The 20637-nt window shown below is 44.4% G+C and overlaps 1 protein-coding gene across 2 annotated transcripts in view; it reads right to left on the reverse strand.

Annotated features, from left to right (window-relative positions):
- EML5 (EMAP like 5) overlaps positions 1-20637 on the reverse strand; it is a 378431-nt gene that overhangs the window by 198400 nt on the left and 159394 nt on the right. For both annotated transcript variants that reach the window (XM_029597756.1, XM_029597755.1), the window contains exon 7: positions 19895-20096. In XM_029597756.1, the coding sequence (XP_029453616.1) occupies positions 19895-20096 (202 nt within the window). The remainder of the gene's footprint in view (positions 1-19894; positions 20097-20637) is intronic.

The following is a 20637-nucleotide window of genomic DNA, read 5'->3' on the forward strand; positions in this document are numbered from 1 at the left end:
ATAACCTAATAACGTGAATATTAGAGGTTTAGAAACAAACATCTGTGGCAATGGGTTTATGGTGTAAGGGTCCTATTCTGGGTATGCCTGTTTGAAGAGCCAGATCTTTAACTTTTTCTTGAATTTGATGTTGCAAGGCTCGAGGCGGAGGTTCGTGAGTAATGTGTTCCAGCGGGTGGTGCCTGCAATGGACATTGTACATTGTACTCTCAGCCTGGTTTGATGCACTCTCTACCTTGCTGCTATCAAGCTAGGTCAAGAGTACATTGTAGAAATCTCATCCGTACCTTTCCTCACTCCAAATCACATCAAGTCTTCACTGATGTCTACTGTGCTGTTCGCACCTCTGATTGTGCATGTAAAACTGACCCCCAAAACCTAGACCACCACCCTCGACTTACTAGTTGACCCTCCTACAGTGGTATAAAAAGTTGACGGATATGTCACTCTCTCTCTCCTCCATTCCACTCCCTATATAAGAACATAAGAACATAAGAAATTGCCATACTGGTTCAGTCCAAGGGTCCATTAAGCCCAGCATCCTGTTTCCAACAGTGGCCAATCCAGGCTACAAGTACCTAGCAAGAACCCAAGCACTAAGTAGATCTCATGCTACTGATGTCAATAATAGCAGTGGCCATTCTCTAAGAACTCTTGATTAATAGCAGTTAATGGACTTCTCTCCTTCAAGAACTTATCTGATTAGTTTTAAATGTGCCCCATGCTAACTTCAGGGAGTGCCCCCTAGTCTTTCTATTATCCGAAAGAGTAAATGACCGATTCGCATTTACCCGTTCTAAACCTCTCATGATTTTAAAGACCTCTATCATGTCCCCCTCTGGTGAAACGCTGGCAATTGTTGGCTCTTTAGTCAATTATTCTTGTTTTCGCCTACAGCACCTTTGTATTCCTACCTCGGTTACTAACACAAACAACATTTTTATATCAAGCATTTCTACATGAAGTTTTCCTACGTTCTTAGCATATATGCACATAAGTAGCCTCTGCTCATAGAAACATAGAAATGACGGCAGAAGAAGACCAAATGGCCCATCCAGTCTGCCCAGCAAGCTTCCCTCATTTCTTCTCCCATACTTATCTGTTTCTCTTAGCTCTTGGTTCTAATTCCCTTCCACCCCCGCCATTAATGTAGAGAGCGGTGGAGGAGCTGCATCCAAGTGAAATATCTAGCTTGATTAGTTAGAGGTAGTAGGAGTAGTAACCGCCGCAATAAGCAAGCTACACCCATGCTTATTTGTTTTTACCCAGATTATGTTATACAGCCCTTATTGGTTGTTTATCTTCTCCCCTGCTGTTGAAGCAGAGAGCTATGCTGGATATGCATCGAAAGTGAAGTATCAGGCACATTTGGTTTGGGGTAGTAACCGCCGTGACAAGCCAGCTACTCCCCGCTTTGTGAGTGTGAATCCTTTTTTCTTCTCCCCTGCCGTTGAAGTTATGCTGGATATGCGTGAAGTATCAGTTTTTCTTTTCCCCTGCCGTTGAAGCAGAGAGCTATGCTGGAAATTCGTGATGTATCAGTCTTTCTCCGATGCCGTTGAAGTAGAGAGCCATGCTGGATATGCGTCGAGAGTGAAGTATCAGGTACATTTGGTTTGGGGTAGTAACCGCCGTAACAAGCCAGCTACTCCCCGCTTTGTGAGTGCGAACCCTTTTTTCTTCTCCCCTGCCGTTTAAGCAGAGAGCTCTGCTGGATGTGTGAAGTAACAGTTTTTCTTTTCCCCTGCTGTTGAAGCAGAGAACTATGCTGGATATGCATTGAAAGTGAAGTATAAGAATGGAGTGATCAAGCTAGTTGAAAGGCATCAGGAATAGAGGAAGGTGGAGGTAGTAATCTGGATATTTGGTTTGGGGTAGTAACCGCCGTAACAAGCCAGCTACTCCCGTCATTGTGAGTGCAAATCCTTTTTTCCACATTTCCTCATGCTGTTGAATCTTAGAGTGATGTTGGAGTCACAGTAACCATGTGTATGTTTATTGACTAAGGGTATTGTCTCCAGGCAGTAGCCATCATTCTGGCGAGTCACCCACTCTTCATTGGCGGCCTCTTGACTTTATGGATCCACAGTGTTTATCCCACGCCCCTTTGAAGTCCTTCACAGTTCTGGTCTTCACCACTTCCTCCGGAAGGGCATTCCAGGCATCCACCACCCTCTCCGTGAAGAAATACTTCCTGACATTGGTTCTGAATCTTCCTCCCTGGAGCTTCAAATCGTGACCCCTGGTTCTGCTGATTTTTTTCTTATGGTAAAGGTTTGTCGTTGCCTTTGGATCATTAAAACCTTTCAAGTATCTGAAAGTCTGTATCATATCACCTCTGCTCCTCCTTTCCTCCAGGGTGTACATATTTAGATTCTTCAATCTCTCCTCGTACGTCATGCGATGAAGATCCTCCACCTTCCTGGTCGCCCTTCTCTGTACCGCTTCCATCTTGTCTTTGTCTTTTTGTAGATACGGTCTCCAGAACTGAACACAGTACTCCAGGTGAGGCCTCACCAAGGACCTGTACAAGGGAATAATCACTTCCCTTTTCTTACTCGATATTCCTCTCTCTATGCAGCCCAGCATTCTTCTGGCTTTTGCTATCGCCTTGTCGCATTGTTTCGCCTGTATTTTATAAATGTCAAAAATACGTATGCATTTTCACTTTCACACACACATATATGTATATAAAAAAGAGGCGGCCTAGGAGGTGTTGACAGGACAGGGCCAACGTTTATGCACTTAAGCTATTATTTTAACAGACACGCACATAGATTTGCCAACTTACTCACATATTTTAACACCTGTTAATTACCTGGCATAAGTGATATTAAAAGTGTTTATTGTGAAGAACTGACTGGATGGCAGTCTGGGTAAACTGGAGGCAGTTCAGGATGAAGAGCCAGGAAGGTCTTGATGACCTGGAGAAGGACTGGGCAAACGGGTGGACTAAATGGTAAACTGGATAATTTCCTCAACTTGCACATATTTTAAAATTGGCCAACTTTGTAAATCGGGACTTACACGATTATATCCTATTTTACTTTCATGCGTAAACTGTATGCATGTATATTTTAAAAATAGGTGAGTAAAGTACTCGCGTTCAAATGCATTGAAATACATGGTTTCAATGCATTGCATGTCTTCGCACGTTTGCCTACATGCACACATATGCTGTGTAGTAAACAGATGCATATTTTATAATATATATATGTGATAAGCACATGTTCTAAAAGGCCATGGTTGAGGAGCTGCTTGTGGTTTTTGCTTACGTGTTTGACGAGACTGTGCTTTTTGAAAAGGTCTCGTGGCACGAGATCTGGTTGGTGGTGGGTAGGACTTCTTCGGGCGGAAGAATGACTTTTTAGAGTCCTTTCTGAAGGGCTGTTTAGAAGAATAGTCAGAAGGCATCAGAGAGAGCTGTCTTAGGGTCTCATGATGGTCCTTAAGTTCCCCCACCGTCCATTGAATCTGTTCTCCAAACAGATTATCTCCTACACAAGACAAGTTGGATAACCTATCTTGTACCTCAGGGCGAAGATCGGAAGGCTTGAGCCAGGCCCACCTTCTCGCTGAAATAGCAGCTGCTGATACTCTAGTAGCAGTATCAAAGATATCATAAGATGATCTGATCTCATGCTTGCCTGCCTCAAAACCTTTGTTTACTAAGGTTTGGAGCTGTTCTTGAAATTGCTGAGGCAGGGAGTCCATCAAGTCTTGTATCTACTTAAAAATGACCCTGTTATATTGGGTCATATAGAGCTGATAAGCGGCAATTCGGGAGATGAGCATTGATCCTTGGAAGACTCGGCGACCAATGGCATCTAGAAACTTCTGTTCCTTGCCAGGGGGAAAAGAAGTGGGAGGCTTTGATCTCTTTGCTCTCTTCTGTGCAGATTCCACCACTACAGATTGGTGATCCAATTGTGGTTTCTGAAAGCCCGGAGCTGACTGCACCAAATAAGTAGTGTCAGCTTTCCTGTGGACTGGAGCAATAGAGCCAGGATGCTCCCAGTTCTTCTTCAGAAGATCCAGAAAACCCTGGTGGATAGGAATGGAGGTTATTACCTTGGGAGCATCCAAGAATTGAAGCAACTCCATCATCTGATGCCTATCATCGTGTTCAGTCTGTAATTGGAAGGGGACCAATTCAGACATTTCCTTCACAAAATTTATAAAGGAAAGGTCCTCTGGAGGAGAACGCTTTCTGCTTTCAGTGGGTGAAGGTGGTGAAGGCAAATCATCGGTGTCTGGTGAGGAATCATCAGTCCAGGTATCATAAGGATCAGCACCTGCCCCTCTAGGATGTAGAGGGGGATGGGATGGTGGGATACTTGAAGGTCCTAGTCTAGGCTCCGAAGGAATCGAAGGAATAATCAGAGGCACCAATGAAGGCATCGAAGGCACCGGCGCAGGCATCGAGGGCATCGATGGATGGCTCGGTGGCGCAGATGGACGAGGCAGAACTCCCGAAGTAGGAATGCGAAACGATGTTTCTCCTCCCAATGACAGAGTGAGCGGGGAAGGCACCGGCGCCATCGGTGACCCAGGGTCCATCGGTGGAAAAGCAGCAATTAGCGCTTCCATCCTGGAGAGCAGCGGTGCCAACTCTGCCGGAATCGGGTCAGTGATCGGTTCCGCAATCGGTACCGGTGTCGGTGCCGGAGGAACCTGAAGTCGTTGCATCGCCTTGTCGATGGCCTCCTGAACCATCCGGTCCAGTTCTTCTCGGAGACCTGGAGCAAGCAGCCCTGGCTCAGGAACAGAAGAAGGAGGCAGAAGCATAGCCAGAGGGACCACCATTAAAAGCGGAGTTGCGACTCCTGATGCCCCATCATGGCAGGGTTGCCTCTGTGACCCGGTCGCGAAAAAGGTCGGTGCCTTTTCTGGACGGTGTTTCTTCGACGGCGGCTCGGACGATGGCGAGGTCGATGATTTCGCTCCCTCGATGGTCCGAGACTTTCTATGCCGGTGGCGATGTTTGTCTCTACGATCCCTTCGGTCCTGAGGGGGAGTAGAGGGTGTCAAAGGCCGAGATGTCATCGATGCCGGATGGTCACCGGTCGGTAGACGATGCTGGTGCGACGTTGACAATGCTGGTTCCAACGACGTTGATGCAATTGACAGAGTCGGGGTTTGAGCACGGAAGAGAAGTTCCATCTTCTCCATTCTGGCCTTGCGACCTTTTGGTGTCATTAAGGCATATTTGGTGCAGGTAAAGACATCGTGCTCTCGTCCAAGACACATTATAAAGACTTTATGGGGGTCTGTGATGGACATGGTGCGATTACAGTCTGGGCACCGACGGAACCCCGATGCCATGGCCATGGAAAAAATTGAGCCGCGGTACGGTCGACGGCCAGTAGGCTGCGAGGGCCAAACTTGACGGTAATCGACAAAAAAACAGGTAAAAACTTACCGGAGTACCGTGGCTTGAAAAAGTTAAAGAAGGGACCTCTGTGGGGCAAATTAACTTTTAGTAATTCCGTGAGAAAAATTCCTGTCAGGAATCTCTGCAGAGCTCCTTAACCGCGAGGCTATTGCTGAGCGGAAAAAAGAAGACTGAAAGGGGACCCCTGCTGGCTGCAGGGTTAGTGCCATGCTGGGCATGCCCAGTAGGGGCCAGTCAAAGTTCTGGAAATTTTGACAGAAGTTTTCCGTGATTGGGCTCCATCCTGTGATGTCACCCATATGTGAGGACTAACATCCTGCTTGTCCTGTGAGAAAGTTCTTTTTCACTCAACGTTCAATTAAATTCTGGAATTTGTTGCCAGAGGATGTGGATAGTGCAGTTAGTATAGCTGTGTTTAAAAAAAGGATTGGATAAGTTCTTGGAGGATAAGTCCATTACCTTCTATTAATTAAGTTGACTTAGAAAATAGCCACTGCTATTACTAGCAATGGTAACATGGAATAGACTTAGTTTTTGGGTAGTTTCCAGGTTCTTATGGCCTGGATTGGCCACTGTTGGAGACAGGATGCTGGGCTTGATGGACCCTTGGTCTGACCCAGTATGGCATGTTTTTATGTTCTTATGTTCTTAAGGAGTGTAATATTACTAATCAAGGGACTAGATCTGACACTTACCAGTAATCCCTGGAAATGGAGCCACTCAGGAGGACAATAGCACCACCATCCGGCATCCAAGGGCAGGAAGGAGGATTAACCTGTCTTCACTAAAGAAAAGGAAATTATCAGGTAAGTAGTAATTTCTCCTTTCTTAGCATTCAGACAGGTTAATCCACGACCACCTGGATGTACCAAAGCTACTCCCAAAAAAGGCGGGAGGCTGCCCGCGGTCCAATAAACACAGCACTCACAAAGGCTGCAACCTCCCGGGCCTGCACATTCAAGTGGTAATACCTGCAAAAGGTGTGAAAGGAGGATCATGATGCAGCTCGGCAAATATCAACAAGAGACAACAATCTAACCTCCGCCCATGACACTGCCTGAGCCCTAGTGGAATGAGCCCTAACCTGAGTAGGCAAAGGCTGCTCAGCATCCACATACGTGGCCATGATAATCTCCTTAATCCAGCGGGCTATTGTAGATGCAACGCCAGCTCACCCTGTTTACCCCCACCGTAGAGTATAAACAGATGGTCCATTTTCTGGAGAAGTTTTGGAAACCTCCAAATACCTCATGATATGCTGCTTGACATCCAAGGTCCATAACAGATGATATTCATCCACATCTCTCTCCCTGTCCAGTGTCGGCAAGGAAATCAATTGATTCAATTGCAAATCTGAGACCACTTTTGGCAAAAAGAACGGAACATTTCGCAGCTGGACTGCCCGCGGAATCATTCGCAGGAACTGTTCCCGGCACTGGTGGAGCCTGCAGTTTGGAAACGCTACACGCAGAACACCATCGTCAAGTAAGTAACCTCAAGGAGAGGCTATGCAGTGGTCAAAAGGTGGGACCCGCCAGAAAATTCAGAGCCAGATTGAGACTCCACAAGGGCTTCGGCCACCGTAAGGCGGGACGAAGATGCTTCACCCCATTCAAAAACCGGGCCACATGCGGATGGGAGTAAGGATCGCCTTCATCATCCGTGCCAACTGGGTCCCTATCAGCACGACCCGCAGCAAGCCCAAACGTACTCCAATACTTACCTGCGGCACCAGGTGAGCAGGGATCTGCAGTCTGCGATCCAGAACCCTTAGGTTTGGCCAGCTCCGCCGACTGTGCCTGAAAAAAAAAAAAAACTGCAGCCCTTGAAAGAATTTCATCTAAGATAGGGCAGAAGGATCCATACCAAAACCAGGGGGCGTCAGTCCTGCGCCCACAGAATTTCCTTCCCCTGCTGACGAACCAGTTAGGGGAGCCCTAAAACCAGGCGAAACCTCTGACAGGTCCCCCTTCGGTCCCATTCCCGCATCATGCTGGGAAGGGCCGGGCTCAGCAAAATCAGCCAGAGACCACTCTCCCTGAGCCTCCAAGCAGCACTGACACAAGTTAGAGGGGACGCCAGGCTTCGATGCCCGAATATGGCAAGCAGCACAAAGGGTAAGGTGCTTAGGCTTCCTTGCTACCGGCTACACCCACTAGCAGAACACTCCCAAAGGCGTCTGACAATTGTACGCCCAACTGACCATCCGCACAAGCAAGACAGGACAGGGCACCCAAAAACAAGGTCTGTCCAATAAGTGCACACTATGGATGCCCAAAATGTAGGCACCCAATATATACGGTCCAGGTAGGCGCCCAACCAGGCGCGCAAGCGTGAACCAACGTCAGATGCTGTTTCACAGCAGACGTGAGCGTAGAAAAGCATGCGAACACCGCGGTGGCCACACAGCATCTGAGCAAAGCCTGAGACTGGGGCTTATCCAAAAGGTTGCTCAACTCGCCAAGCTGTCAAGACTCCCCAAGCTCCCCCAGAGGCAGAACGGATGTCGGATCGGCTCACCGAGGCTCGGAGATCAGAAGGAGAATGGAATCCCTTACTTTTTTTTTTAATATATATATTTACTCTTTACCTGAGCTCAGCCCATCCCGGTCAAGTATACAGTTAGTCTCTGGCTGCGGGGGGAGAGGGCAAAGGCCTTCACTGCCACGATTGGCTTCCTGCAACCGCTAGCCTCTCAGCTGTTTCTATCTCTACAGGTTAGTCCACACTGGAAAACAAGCTACTGGGCCAAGGCACTCTCTTGAGGGAGGGATTTGCAGATATCACCTAAGGAAAACTTGACTGAGGGAGGAACCATAAGGTATCACCACAGGAGAGTGGGGCAAATTAATTTCCTTCTTCTTTTTTCTTTGTAATTTTTTTTAAAGTAATCCCAGTGTAGGGAGATGCACGTCCACCATCTGCTGGAGACGGAGAATACTGGTGGGCTGAGGTCACTGCAGGGGTGTATGTACTGTGACATCAGCTTTGCTCCATCTCCATCTGCAGGTAGAGATGCATAACCCACTAGTCGTGTATTAACCGGTGTGAATGCTAATAAATATTTAATTAATACTAGGGGAGTATTATTACCTGCCGTGTATTTATTTATTTATTTATTTATTTATTGTCCATATTTTTTGGGGGACTTCAAAGCGGATTACATTCAGGTACTGTAGGTATACACTTCTGAAATACAGCATAATGCTCAACATGTACAGACGTTTTCTTTGAGCCCAGCAGTTACCTCCTGCTCCTTTTGGATTCCTGCTCAAATCAGAACCAGACCCCACTGGGGTTGTAGTGCCCTGAACTCATCTACCTATGGAGAAGAAGTCCTCACTTTCATCCTTGTCCCCTCCCCCCTTACATCTAGACCCACCATTGCAGTGATGGTCCCCGGCCAGGGTTGGAAGACTGCAGCTCCCTCTGGAAACAGGACAATGGGGAAGAGAATTGGGGGGGAACCCAGAATCTGACCACTTGAGGTCACCATTGTGCAACGGACGAGACTCCCTGCTTCCCAGGAGCTGTGGATGCTAAGTTATCCAGCCGTGCTGCTGAATATCCTGACTAACAGAGGCGGCTCAAGGCAATCTGGTGTCTGAGGTACAGGGATGAGCTGGCGCTCCTGCCTCCCCAAAGGCACGAAGAAGGTCAAGTCATCAAGAAAGTCAAGTGGAAGGGGATGGGATTCTCATGGGGTCTGGCCCTTGCAGTTATATGAAATGTCGGGGGAGGGGAAAGACGGGGGTCAGAGTTCCCAGAGGAGCGGCAGATAGAGAGTCAGTGATAATATTTCTAGGAAGCTTGGCAACCCCGCTGCAACCCAGGAACCCTACAACCTGCCTCCCACCTTTTCCCAGCATCTGCCCCATGGAAATATGGGAAAAGATTGAATGGTGAGGTCTGTCTGGGAGAGAGGTTCTGGAAGCCAAATTTAGGATTTTAGGTAGGAAGCTGAAATCCAGAACCTCCAGGGTAGCATTCGCTGAAATGCTTCCTGTTCCACGTGCAGGTCCCCAGAGGCAGGCAGAGCTCCAGAGTTTCAATGCGTGGATGAGACGATGGTGCAGGGAAGAGGGATTCAGTTTTGTAAGGAACTGGGGAAACTTTTGGGGAAAGGGGAGACTTTTCCGAAAGGACAGGCTCCACCTTAACCAGAGTGGAACCAAGCTGCTGGCACTAACTTTCAAAAAGGAGATAGAGCAGCTTTTATACTAGAACAAGGGAGAAAGCCGACAGTCACTCAGTAGTGCATGGTTCAGAGAAATGTATCCTTGAAGGATACTAATGAAACAGGAGAGTTAGGGCATCCCAACAGAGAGGTTCCATCAAAAGCAAACAGTCCATGTGCCTATATGTAAAAAATCACCAAAGCTAATGATTTCCGAATTACCCCAAACAACTGAAAAGCAGGTTGTTAAAACAAACAAAAACCACACTTTGAAATGTCTGTATGCCAATGCCAGAAGTCTAAGAAGTAAGATGGGAGAGTTAGAGTGTATAGCAGCAAATGATGAGATTGACATAATTGGCATCACAGAGATTTGGTGGAAGGAGGATAACCAATGGGACAGTGCTATATCAGGGTACAAATTATATCGCAATGATAGGAAGGATCAACTTGGTGGGGGTGTGGCACTTTATGTCCGGGAGGGTATAGAGTCCAACAGGATAAAGATCATACAAGAGAGTAAATGCTCAGTGGAATCTATATGGGTAGAAATCCCATGTGTGTTGGGTAAGAATATAGTGATAGGAGTATACTACCGTCCACCTGGACAAAATGGTCAGACAGATGATGAAATGCTAAGAGAAATCAGGGAAGCAAACCAATTTGGCAGTGCAATAATAATGGGAGATTTCAATTACCCCAATATTGACTGGGTAAATGTAACATCAGGACTTGCTAGAGACATAAAGTTCCTGGATGTAATAAATGATTGCTTCATGGAGCAATTGGTTCAGGAACCAACAAGAGAGGAGCTATTTTAGATTTAATTCTTAGTGGAACGCAATATTTGGTGAAAGAAGTAACAGTGGGGGGGCCACTTGGCAACAGTGATCATAACATGATCAAATTTAAACTAATAACTGGAAGGGGGACAATAAGTAAATATGCAGCTCTAACACTAAATTTTAAAAAGGGAAACTTTGATAAAATGAGGAAAATAGTTAGACAAAAACTGAAAAATGCAGCTGCAAAGGTTAAAAGTGTTCAACAGGCTTGGACATTGTTTAAAAATACAATCCTAGAGGCGCAGTCCATATGTATTCCGCGCATTAAGAAAGGTGGAAGGAAGGCAAAACGATTACCATCATGGTTAAAAGGTGAGGTGAAAGAGGCTATTTTAGCCAAAAAAACATCCTTCAAAAATTGGAAGAAGGATCCATCTGAAGAAAATAGGATACAACATAAGCATTGTCAAGGTAAGTGTAAAACACTGATAAGACAGGCGAAGAGAGAATTTGAAATGAAGTTGGCCATAGAGGCAAAAACTCATAATAAAAACTTTTTAAAATATATCCAAAGCAAGAAACCTGTGAGGGAGTCGGTTGGACCATTAGATGACAGAGGGGTTAAAGGGGCTCTTAGGGAAGATAAAGCCATTGCAGAAAGACTAAATGAATTCTTTGCCTCTGTGTTTACTAATGAGGATGTTGGGGAGATACCAGTTCCAGAGATGGTTTTCAGGGGTGATGACTCAGACGAACTGTACGAAATCACTGTGAACCTGGAAGATGTAGTAGGCCAGATTGACAAACTAAAGAGTAGCAAATCACCTGGACCGGATGGCATGCATCCTAGGGTTCTGAAGGAACTCAAAAATGAAATTTCTGATCTATTAGTTAAAATTTGTAACCTATCATTAAAATCATCCATTGTACCTGAAGACTGGAGGGTGGCCAATGTAACCCCAATATTTAAAAAAGGCTCCAGGGGCGATCCGGGTAACTATAGACCAGTGAGCCTGACTTCAGTGCCGGGAAAAATAGTGGAAACTATTCTCAAGATCAAAATCATAGAGCATATAGAAAGACATGATTTAATGGGACACAGTCAACATGGATTTACCCAAGGGAAGTCTTGCCTAACAAATCTGCTTCATTTTTTTTGAAGGGTTAATAAACATGTGGATAAAGGTGAACCGGTAGATGTAGTGTATTTGGATTTTCAGAAGGCGTTTGACAAAGTCCCTCATGAGAGGCTTCTACGAAAACTAAAAAGTCATGGGATAGGAGGCAATGTCCTTTCGTGGATTACAAACTGGTTAAAAGACAGGAAACAGACAGTAGGATTAAATGGTTAATTTTCTCAGTGGAAAAGGGTAAACAGTGGAGTGCCTCAGGGATCTGTACTTGGACCGGTGCTTTTCAATATATATATAAATTATCTGGAAAGGAATACAACGAGTGATGTTATCAAATTTGCGGATGATACAAAATTATTCAGAGTAGTTAAATCACAAGCAGACTGTGATACATTACAGGAGGACCTTGCAAGACTGGAAGATTGGGCATCCAAATGGCAGATGAAATTTAATGTGGACAAGTGCAAGGTGTTGCATATAGGGAAAAATAACCCTTGCTGTAGTTACACGATGCTAGGTTCCATATTAGGAGCTACCACTCAGGAAAAAGATCTAGGCATCATAGTGGATAATACTTTAAAATCGTCGGCTCAGTGTGCTGCAGCAGTCAAAAAAGCAAATAGAATGTTAGGAATTATTAGGAAGGGAATGGTTAATAGAACGGAAAATGTCATAATGCCTCTGTATTGCTCCATGGTTAGACCGCACCTTGAATACTGTGTACAATTCTGGTCGCCGCATCTCAAAAAAGATATAGTTGCGATGGAGAAGGTACAGAGAAGGGCAACCAAAATGATAAGGGGAATGGAACAGCTCCCCTATGAGGAAAGGCTGAAGAGGTTAGGGCTGTTCAGCTTGGAGAAGAGACGGCTGAGGGGGGATATGATAGAGGTGTTTAAGATCATGAGAGGTCTTGAACGAGTAGATGTGAATCAGTTATTTACACTTTCAAATAATAGAAGGACTAGGGGGCATTCTATGAAGTTAGCAAGTAACACATTTAAGACTAATCAGAGAAAATTCTTTTTCACTCAACGCACAATAAAGTTCTGGAATTTGTTGCCAGAGGAGGTGGTTAGTGCAGTTAGTGTAGCTGGGTTCAAAAAAGGTTTGGATAAGTTCTTAGAGGAGAAGTCCATTAATGGCTATTAATCAATTTTACTTAGGGAATAGCCACTGCTATTAATTGCATCAGTAGCATGGGTTCTTCTTAGTGTTTGGGTAATTGCCAGGTTCTTGTGGCCTGGTTTTGGCCTCTGTTGGAAACGGGATGCTGGGCTTGATGGACCCTTGGTCTGACCCAGCATGGCAATTTCTTATGTTCTTATGTGTGTTGTGTACTCTCTCAGGGCCGGTGCAAAAGGCATTAAGTGCCCTAGGCAAGTTTTACAGCCTAGTGCCATGCCATGCCACCCCTCCTCACACACAGTTAAGAATTTTGTATTTATTAATTTTAAAAGTTCTTATTATCTACTTCCCTCACCCAAAAAAAGGGATTTCGCATGAAAAAGGACATTCAAAGTGCAGTGTTCTGAGGTAAAAATATCACTCACAACACGTATTGTATATTTACATGCATTGCTGTGGTGCCAATGAAGAAACCCTAGAAAAAAAGACCCTTGGAATCCATATAGTATTAGGCCTATTATAAAGCATATTGCATGTGGGCTTGGCCCTCAGAAAGTCGTGAATTACTATTACAATATCGTAAACCTTTCATACTTAAGCAAAACTAACTGCCAGCTCTCAAACAGTAACAGCCTATCCATGAAAAAGCAACACTGCAAATATATTACACCAGGCCATAAAACACCAATACACCTCCTCTGTTAAGAAAACAGAACATGTCTATAAATCCTTACATAGAAACTAATACGCTAGCAGTATACTTCACTTTGGTCACATGTGCAGAACACAGACAGACCCTCGTGAAATACAGAATACAGAGACCATAAAATATAAATAGCAACGTGCAGACAAAAACTAAACTGGAAATCACAACAAACCCGATTCTGTATGCAGTGTAACAATGCAAAACAGAAATATCACCATTCCTCATAAAACAATATAATCAAGAAATATAAAACATCAATCAGAATAGTAAATACATATGAATAAACACTTCAAAACAGCTTATGAATAGTACATCCAAAAATTATACTCATTGTTTTTTAAATTCCCAAAAAACAATAAAATATTTCAAAACAGCAACATAACAAATAACACCCAATAATTAAATCTAATAAAGGATATAAAAAAATTCTTCGCTCTCTATACCTGGGAAATTTTGATTTCCATATGACCTAAAGCTGGAGAGGAAATGGGTTGTTACTCAAACTTTCTCCTCTCTTGTTCTTTCTCTCTCACACACACACACTCTCACATTCACACATGTTCAGTTACACGTACATGCTCTCTCTCTCTCTTACACACACAAACAAATGCTCAGGCACAGGAGCCTGTGCACTATCTCACATAAAAACGTGTTCGGTCAAACAACATGCTCTCTCACACATATTCATACACATGCTCAGTCACAGGAATATGCCTTCTCATAAGCACACACACAAACACATTCAGTCACAGGAATATGCCCTCTTCCTCTTACATATACACACATGCTGTCACAGGAACATGTTCTCTCTCTCTCAAACACACTCACACACACACAGGTTCAATCACAGGCATATGCTCTCTTTCTCACTCACACATAGACACAAATACACATGCTTATTCATAGGAACATGCTCTCTCACACATACACATGCTCAGTAACATGTTATATCCGCTTAGTCACAAAAGCATACTCTCCTCACACAAACATGTTCAATCACAGGAACATGTTCTTTTTTCTCACACACACACGCTCAGTTAAAGGAATACGCTCGCTCCTTCACACACACACATGATCAATCACAGGAATGCTCTCTTTTTCTCACACTCACACACATGTACTCAGTCACAAGAACATGCTCTCTTTCTCACATAGATATACACACATGCTCAGTTAAAGGAATATGCTCTCTCTCACCCACATAAACACGGTCTCTTACACACACATACACAGACAAACACGCTCAGCACAGGAACATGCTTTCTCTCATATGCACACGCTCAAGCAAAGGAACATGCTTTCTCACATGTATATACATGCTTAATCCCAGGAACATATTCTCTCTCTCTCACACACACACATACTCTCTCCCCCTTACACATATTCCCTCTCGCTTTTACTCACCCCTCACACACACACACACACACACACACACAGGCTCTTAAGAACACACCATTTCTCTCATTCTCTCTCACATTTTATTTATTTATTTATTTTATTTATTTAAAGTCTCTTTTATACCGATGACCGTTCACACATCGCATCGGTTTACAGTGAAACAGTAACAGTTGGGCGGTTTACAGTGAAACAGTAACAGTTGGGCGGAAACCCTTACATATTCAGGTTATCACACACCCTCTTTTTCTCTCACTCATACATGCACCCACACACAGTGGCTCTCACACTGACACATACATGCTCTCACACAAACCCTGGCAAACACTCCTTCACACACATGCTTCAGGCACACACCCTTTTTCTCTCATACATACATGCTCTTTCTCCCTCACACACACATATAGACACACACACACCCTCTCCACTCTCGCACTCACTCCCACATGCTCACTCTCTTTTTTAAACACACACACCCTCTCGCTCTCTCTCTCTCTCTCAGGGAATCCCCTCTCTTCTGGGCCTTTTGTTCAAGGCTGTGGTGGGATGGGCCAGATTCACTTTCTCTAGGCAGTGCTAATATTCAGTGCTACTCAAAGTTAGTCAGAAAAGAGTGAGCAGAAAGTGGTCAATATTCAGTTGGCCAGAGAGAAAGTAAGTTTCCTGGGGTAAAATTAGCCAGATATCTTTACCTGGATGTTCAGCGGAACATACCCAGATAAAGTTACCCGGGTAACATTAGGGCAGGTATTTTTCTGACAAGACTTGCCCAGATAACTTTGTTTGGATAGCACTGAAATATCAACCTCTAAAGCATTCTCCCAGTTTGTAACTAGGGGGAAATGCATATTAAATAGGACCCACTGTTTGCACATGACTGAAATAAAAAACCCCACTGTAAGTCAGTTTTACTATTCCGGTGTTCACTTCTCTTCTACTTTCATTGCTGCTTTTTGGGGAATGATTCTTTTTGCTGCTATAAAACTGCAGAAAATTTAACAATTCCATCTTAAGTTCAACAGCAGATGTAGGTGAAAATAAATATTGCTGCCTGCACATTCCTCCAAGAGAGTTTCAGTAAAGTAGGGCACAAAGATACGATGGGTGACAGACAGCAAGAGAGAGACAGACGGACAGACAGACAGACAGAATGGATGGAGACCTACAGGATCAGAGAATCAACTGAACTTCTTACATGAGTGCAAGAGCTTTGTTTTCCTTAGACAAACTGGACACTGGAAGAGCACAGAGCTGGGAAATCTGGTGATCCTGGATTATTAATTCCCTTCTCTACCATTCACTTTGTGATCTTGAATAAGATGTTTGACTTCCTTGTTATCTAAGAGGATAAACTCATTGGGACAGGAGCCTTATAACAATTAGATTTATCTTATGTGCACCCATGGTGCTCTGCTAAATAGCAATATTATTATTAATATTATTATCAACATCATCATCTATCTCAGTACAGCTAATTGATAGTGTTGTATATCTTTTATTACTGCTTTTATTATTATTACCTGTCAGGCTGATGCACTCTGGAAACACTCTTCTGTCTATTACACTCTTTATTTCATGCAACAAATTAAAATAAAAAAAAACAAAACTAATTAATGAGATTATCAAGATCATTCATCACTCCAAGGCAATTTTGAGAGAGCGAATGTTTGACATGCTAATGGAATTGCCTTCTTTAGGACTAGAGAAAAAACAGTCACCCTCCTCATTATCCCAAGTGGAAAGGAGCCAGTTCTTTAATGAGGTGGCTGCAGTTCAGACCTCATTAGCTAGAAAGCCCTCACCTAATGCAGAAAGCCACCATAAATTTCTCTGCTTCAGCAAATAATATTACGTCCTTTACAATCCCTGATAAACGACAAGAGGCGGGAAGGAGCTATATTAAATTCCTCTGTAAATGGAATCGCGCTGATCAGGGCGGGAATACGAGATGGAGACATGTGAGAGGAGGGTGGCAGACGCTTTGTACTTGTATGTAAGTGCCTTGGAGTGCCCGATAGTTGAAGTCCATGGGGCTTTATCAGCTGATGAGGACATCAAGAGCAAGGCGTTAAACTAAAACTGACTCGCTGCAACCCAGACCCAAATAGTTAACAAAAAACTGTGTAAGTTCAATCACAGGGAGCTTCAGAAGTCTCAAAAAGCAGAGGGCAAAACTTCCCTATCACATTCGGCCGACGGGGCCGCAAGGGTTTCAAAGTGATATATTTGGGGAAAGTCTGCTGAGCGCCACAGGAGGTAAGTTCAGGTGAGGGTCCTCTGCAACGTGGGGCGTGCGGCTTTCTGAACTACGTACGAGAGGAGCAGAGCGCAAACATGAATAACCCCACCGCTGACTGAAGATCTGCAGAAAAGCATTATCGCCTCCTTTTTCTTGCTGGTTATTCCTCTCTCCATGCAGCCCAGCTAAAGAGGAAAAGATCCAACAGCTGGTGGGGCAGAGCGCAATCCTCCCCTGGTTCGAGATGCAGAGCGAGAGAGGGGAGGAGAGAAAAGGGGGTACTGGTGTGCAGAGCCCAACCTTACCCTACCTCAAGGTGAAGCATTACATTTATAAAAGTGGATTACTATAAATTATGCTTTATGGGGTTCAGATATCTAATGGGCCCTGTAGAGAAGACCTAATTTTGGAATTTGGATACTGGTGGCAAATTCATTTATATATAATGACAATAACAGGTGACACTGGGGAATGTCCCCACTTTGGGCCTTCACAATCCTATGAGAGATGTGGGAGTTCTTTCACTGGCAATATCTCTCCTTTATTTGTTTGTTCATTCTGTTCAATCCGTTTACGTAGACCACTGATGATGAAATCATTTGCATATAATGAAGAGAGGATTTTGGGGGTTTTTTTTATTGCAGTTAAGACCGAATAAGACGAGGTCACGTGGACTATAGCATTACTACACCCGATGTGTATTGCCCTGTTGGCATCATTTCAATATCGCAGGATTTGTCCACGATTTGCGGCTGTGATTGTGAAGAAGCCATGGGGATTGGTTCGTCTAAGTGGCTCTCATTTACGAAGAAATTTGACCCGCTGGGTCAGGCACGGAGTGGATGCCAAGATGCAGGTGCATTGCCGTGTTTTGTAATCAGCAGGATACAAGATATGTATCTGTGCCTGGTCTCCCGGTGCCTCTGTACACATTACAGCATCATCTGAACCTACCTGCCTTGACCATACGCCTATCCTTTTGTAAATTTGCCAGTACGTTCTTCTTTCTATCATATTCATTTTTCTCTGGTTGGTTTTTTTTTTATGTCTTCCTTCATATGAATTTTTATTTGCTCTCTTTCTGATTCTTTCACAGTTGTATAACAATTCTGGGCTTTTCTGCCTGTACCATCCTCTTATGTAATTGGCGAATTCTTTTCATTTTATGCAGCCTGTAGCCTTTTTTGGGGGTTTTTTTTCTGGATTCCTTTTTTTTACTATGTTCTACTTTTCTTCCCTTTCTGGCTGTTTCGATTTGTCCCTCCCGACGCAGTTAATGTGGCGAAGCACAGTTTGTGTCAGGAGGACCACAACCTGCTTGTTTATCTCTGCATTTGTTGGTATCACATTAAAGATGGATTTCCACCACATCTGAATGACTGAGTTGATGAATTTATAAGAAAGGTTCCTAACTATTCCACGTACTGTTTGTCTTCTCCTCTTCTTATGTGTTACAAGATATGCAGAAACATTTGACTATAGATCATTTATATATAATATTTTCTAAGAAATGCAACAATACACAATCACAAAATGCCCCATTAACATATGAGAGCGTGCGATTATTTAAGAGACCGGTTGCTTTAAATAAAAGGCTTTTATTTGCAATGGATAATTTATAAAAAGAAAAAGGACAGATTTAGAGATTCTGTGATTATAAGTGTGATGACTACATGTGGACATGTGATTAAGTCACCTGTATGAATTCCCCACTTATCCAAAACTGGGTCTTAACCCATTATGTCCCAAATATTTTAAGAAGCTAGCCTCTAAATAGGACACTGGGACATTAAGTATCGTGCACATCCGATATCTGAATCCTGTAAAAGGTGTTACGTTTGGCAGCCTGCGGGACGTCCCCACAGCCCACAGCGTTCAGCCCCCGATGCCACGAACCACTGGGCCTCCCCTCTGTGGCGGGACAGAGAGTCGCTGAGCAAGGTAGTTCACTGGTGGCTGACGCTGTAGTCTTATGATCAAGTCCTGGAAGTCAAGGGATAAGGGGAGTTTTCTTTACTAACTTTGTCGTAGCTTTGTCATGGCTTTAGAGATTGTGCGCCTTCCAAGCAAGACGAAGGACTGCCTTCTTCCCGTTCCTTTCACTGAGAAAGGCGGGAGCTGGGAGTGAGGCTGCGAGGTAAGAGACCGGGAAGGAGAGATGCCACAGTCCTATGAAACGACACATCAGCATGTGAGACGACACCAGCGGTCTGTAACTTCCCGGAGGACAGACACGCGCTGGACTCTAACTCTTCTCAAATAACGTCATGAAGCAACATTAACGGCCTGCCTTCAGCCAAATTCACACTCAGCCTTTATCTTAGAATTCACATCTCGGCATTTACCTTCCAGCTTCGTATTCTGGCAGGAGCTGCCTTCCTCCTGGAGACCCGGGGACCCGTCTGTTCCCAGCTGGGCCCAGACTCTTATTCCTGCTCTCCTGGGGACCTGCCCACATTGCTACCCTGTGTCTCTAGCCTTTAAGGTGGAGCAGGCGAGATGCCTGGTCCAGCACCGGTTAAGGAGGGTTTTCAGGGACACTCCTTCACACAGTGATTAATGTTTCTAAAACAAAAGGATACAAAAAAAAATCCCTATAGTTTTGAGGGGGGGGTGGGTGTTTCATTTAATTTCATTTTTTTAAATAACATGCACTTTAAAAAATAAAAAGAAATGAAAAAAAAATAAGGAAACAAAACGTAGACCCCCAAAAACAAAACAAAAATTTTCAGCCTGCAAATCCACCCCCTTAGAGGAAAGAAGGGCAGACAGAATGTGAACAATGCAGAGCTAAAGCTTTACATTCAAAGGATGCATGTGAGACTCATCTTATCAGCAAAGGCTAACTCATGCCATCTGTACCCCTTCTAGCATTCTTCTGAAAATAAAAACCATTGCCCCAAAAGAACTGTAGACAGTCTACATTGTTGGCTGACCTGACTGAACGGTCATCGCTTCCCGTCATAGCCAGCGGCTTCGTAGGATGGACTGCCAGGGCCCACAGCTCCCCTTCACAGTGCCCCTGCATAATCAGGAAAGGCTTGTTGCGCTCATGCACCACGATCTCGAAAATTTCGCTGTCCTGTGTCCCCACTAGGATGTGGTCTCCTCGCCAGCAAACACTCCTGACGGACAAACCTACAGAGAAGGAATAGGTATAATTATCTGCGCCATCCAGATGCACAACGGTGGGCTTCCTTCCTGAAAAGAGCACGATAGGAATCCCCCTGAACGTGACGGGGAATGGGGCTCACCCCCACCCTCGGCATCTCGGGCAGCCACTTAAGGCCCCCGCCCCCGCCATGGGGGAAGATCGTTGTCAAAGGGGCGAAGATAAGGGGGAAACAGTGGCTTGGAGAGGAAGTTGGTAGTTATTTGGGGATGTTAGCCGGGTTTCAGTAGTATGAGGGTTTCTAAAGGTGGGTTGTTGTGTGAATTATGTTACTGATGTGAATTACCTACGCAGCTGGTTCCATGGCTTACCCTTCCCTGCAAGTAAGTTACAGTTCTAGACTGTGCAATATTGTATTTATTGAAGTATTTACATTTTAGGAATGTATTCTAGAATTTGATGTATTATTGTATTTTATTGATGCATTGTGAGGTCGATATTCAAAGCTGGCCATTTAACTTATCCAGCTAACAGGGTCATTCATCAAATCGTGTTAGGGCCTAACAC

Source organism: Rhinatrema bivittatum, chromosome 4, assembly GCF_901001135.1.
Source record: "Rhinatrema bivittatum chromosome 4, aRhiBiv1.1, whole genome shotgun sequence".
Taxonomy (NCBI): Eukaryota; Metazoa; Chordata; class Amphibia; order Gymnophiona; family Rhinatrematidae; genus Rhinatrema; species Rhinatrema bivittatum.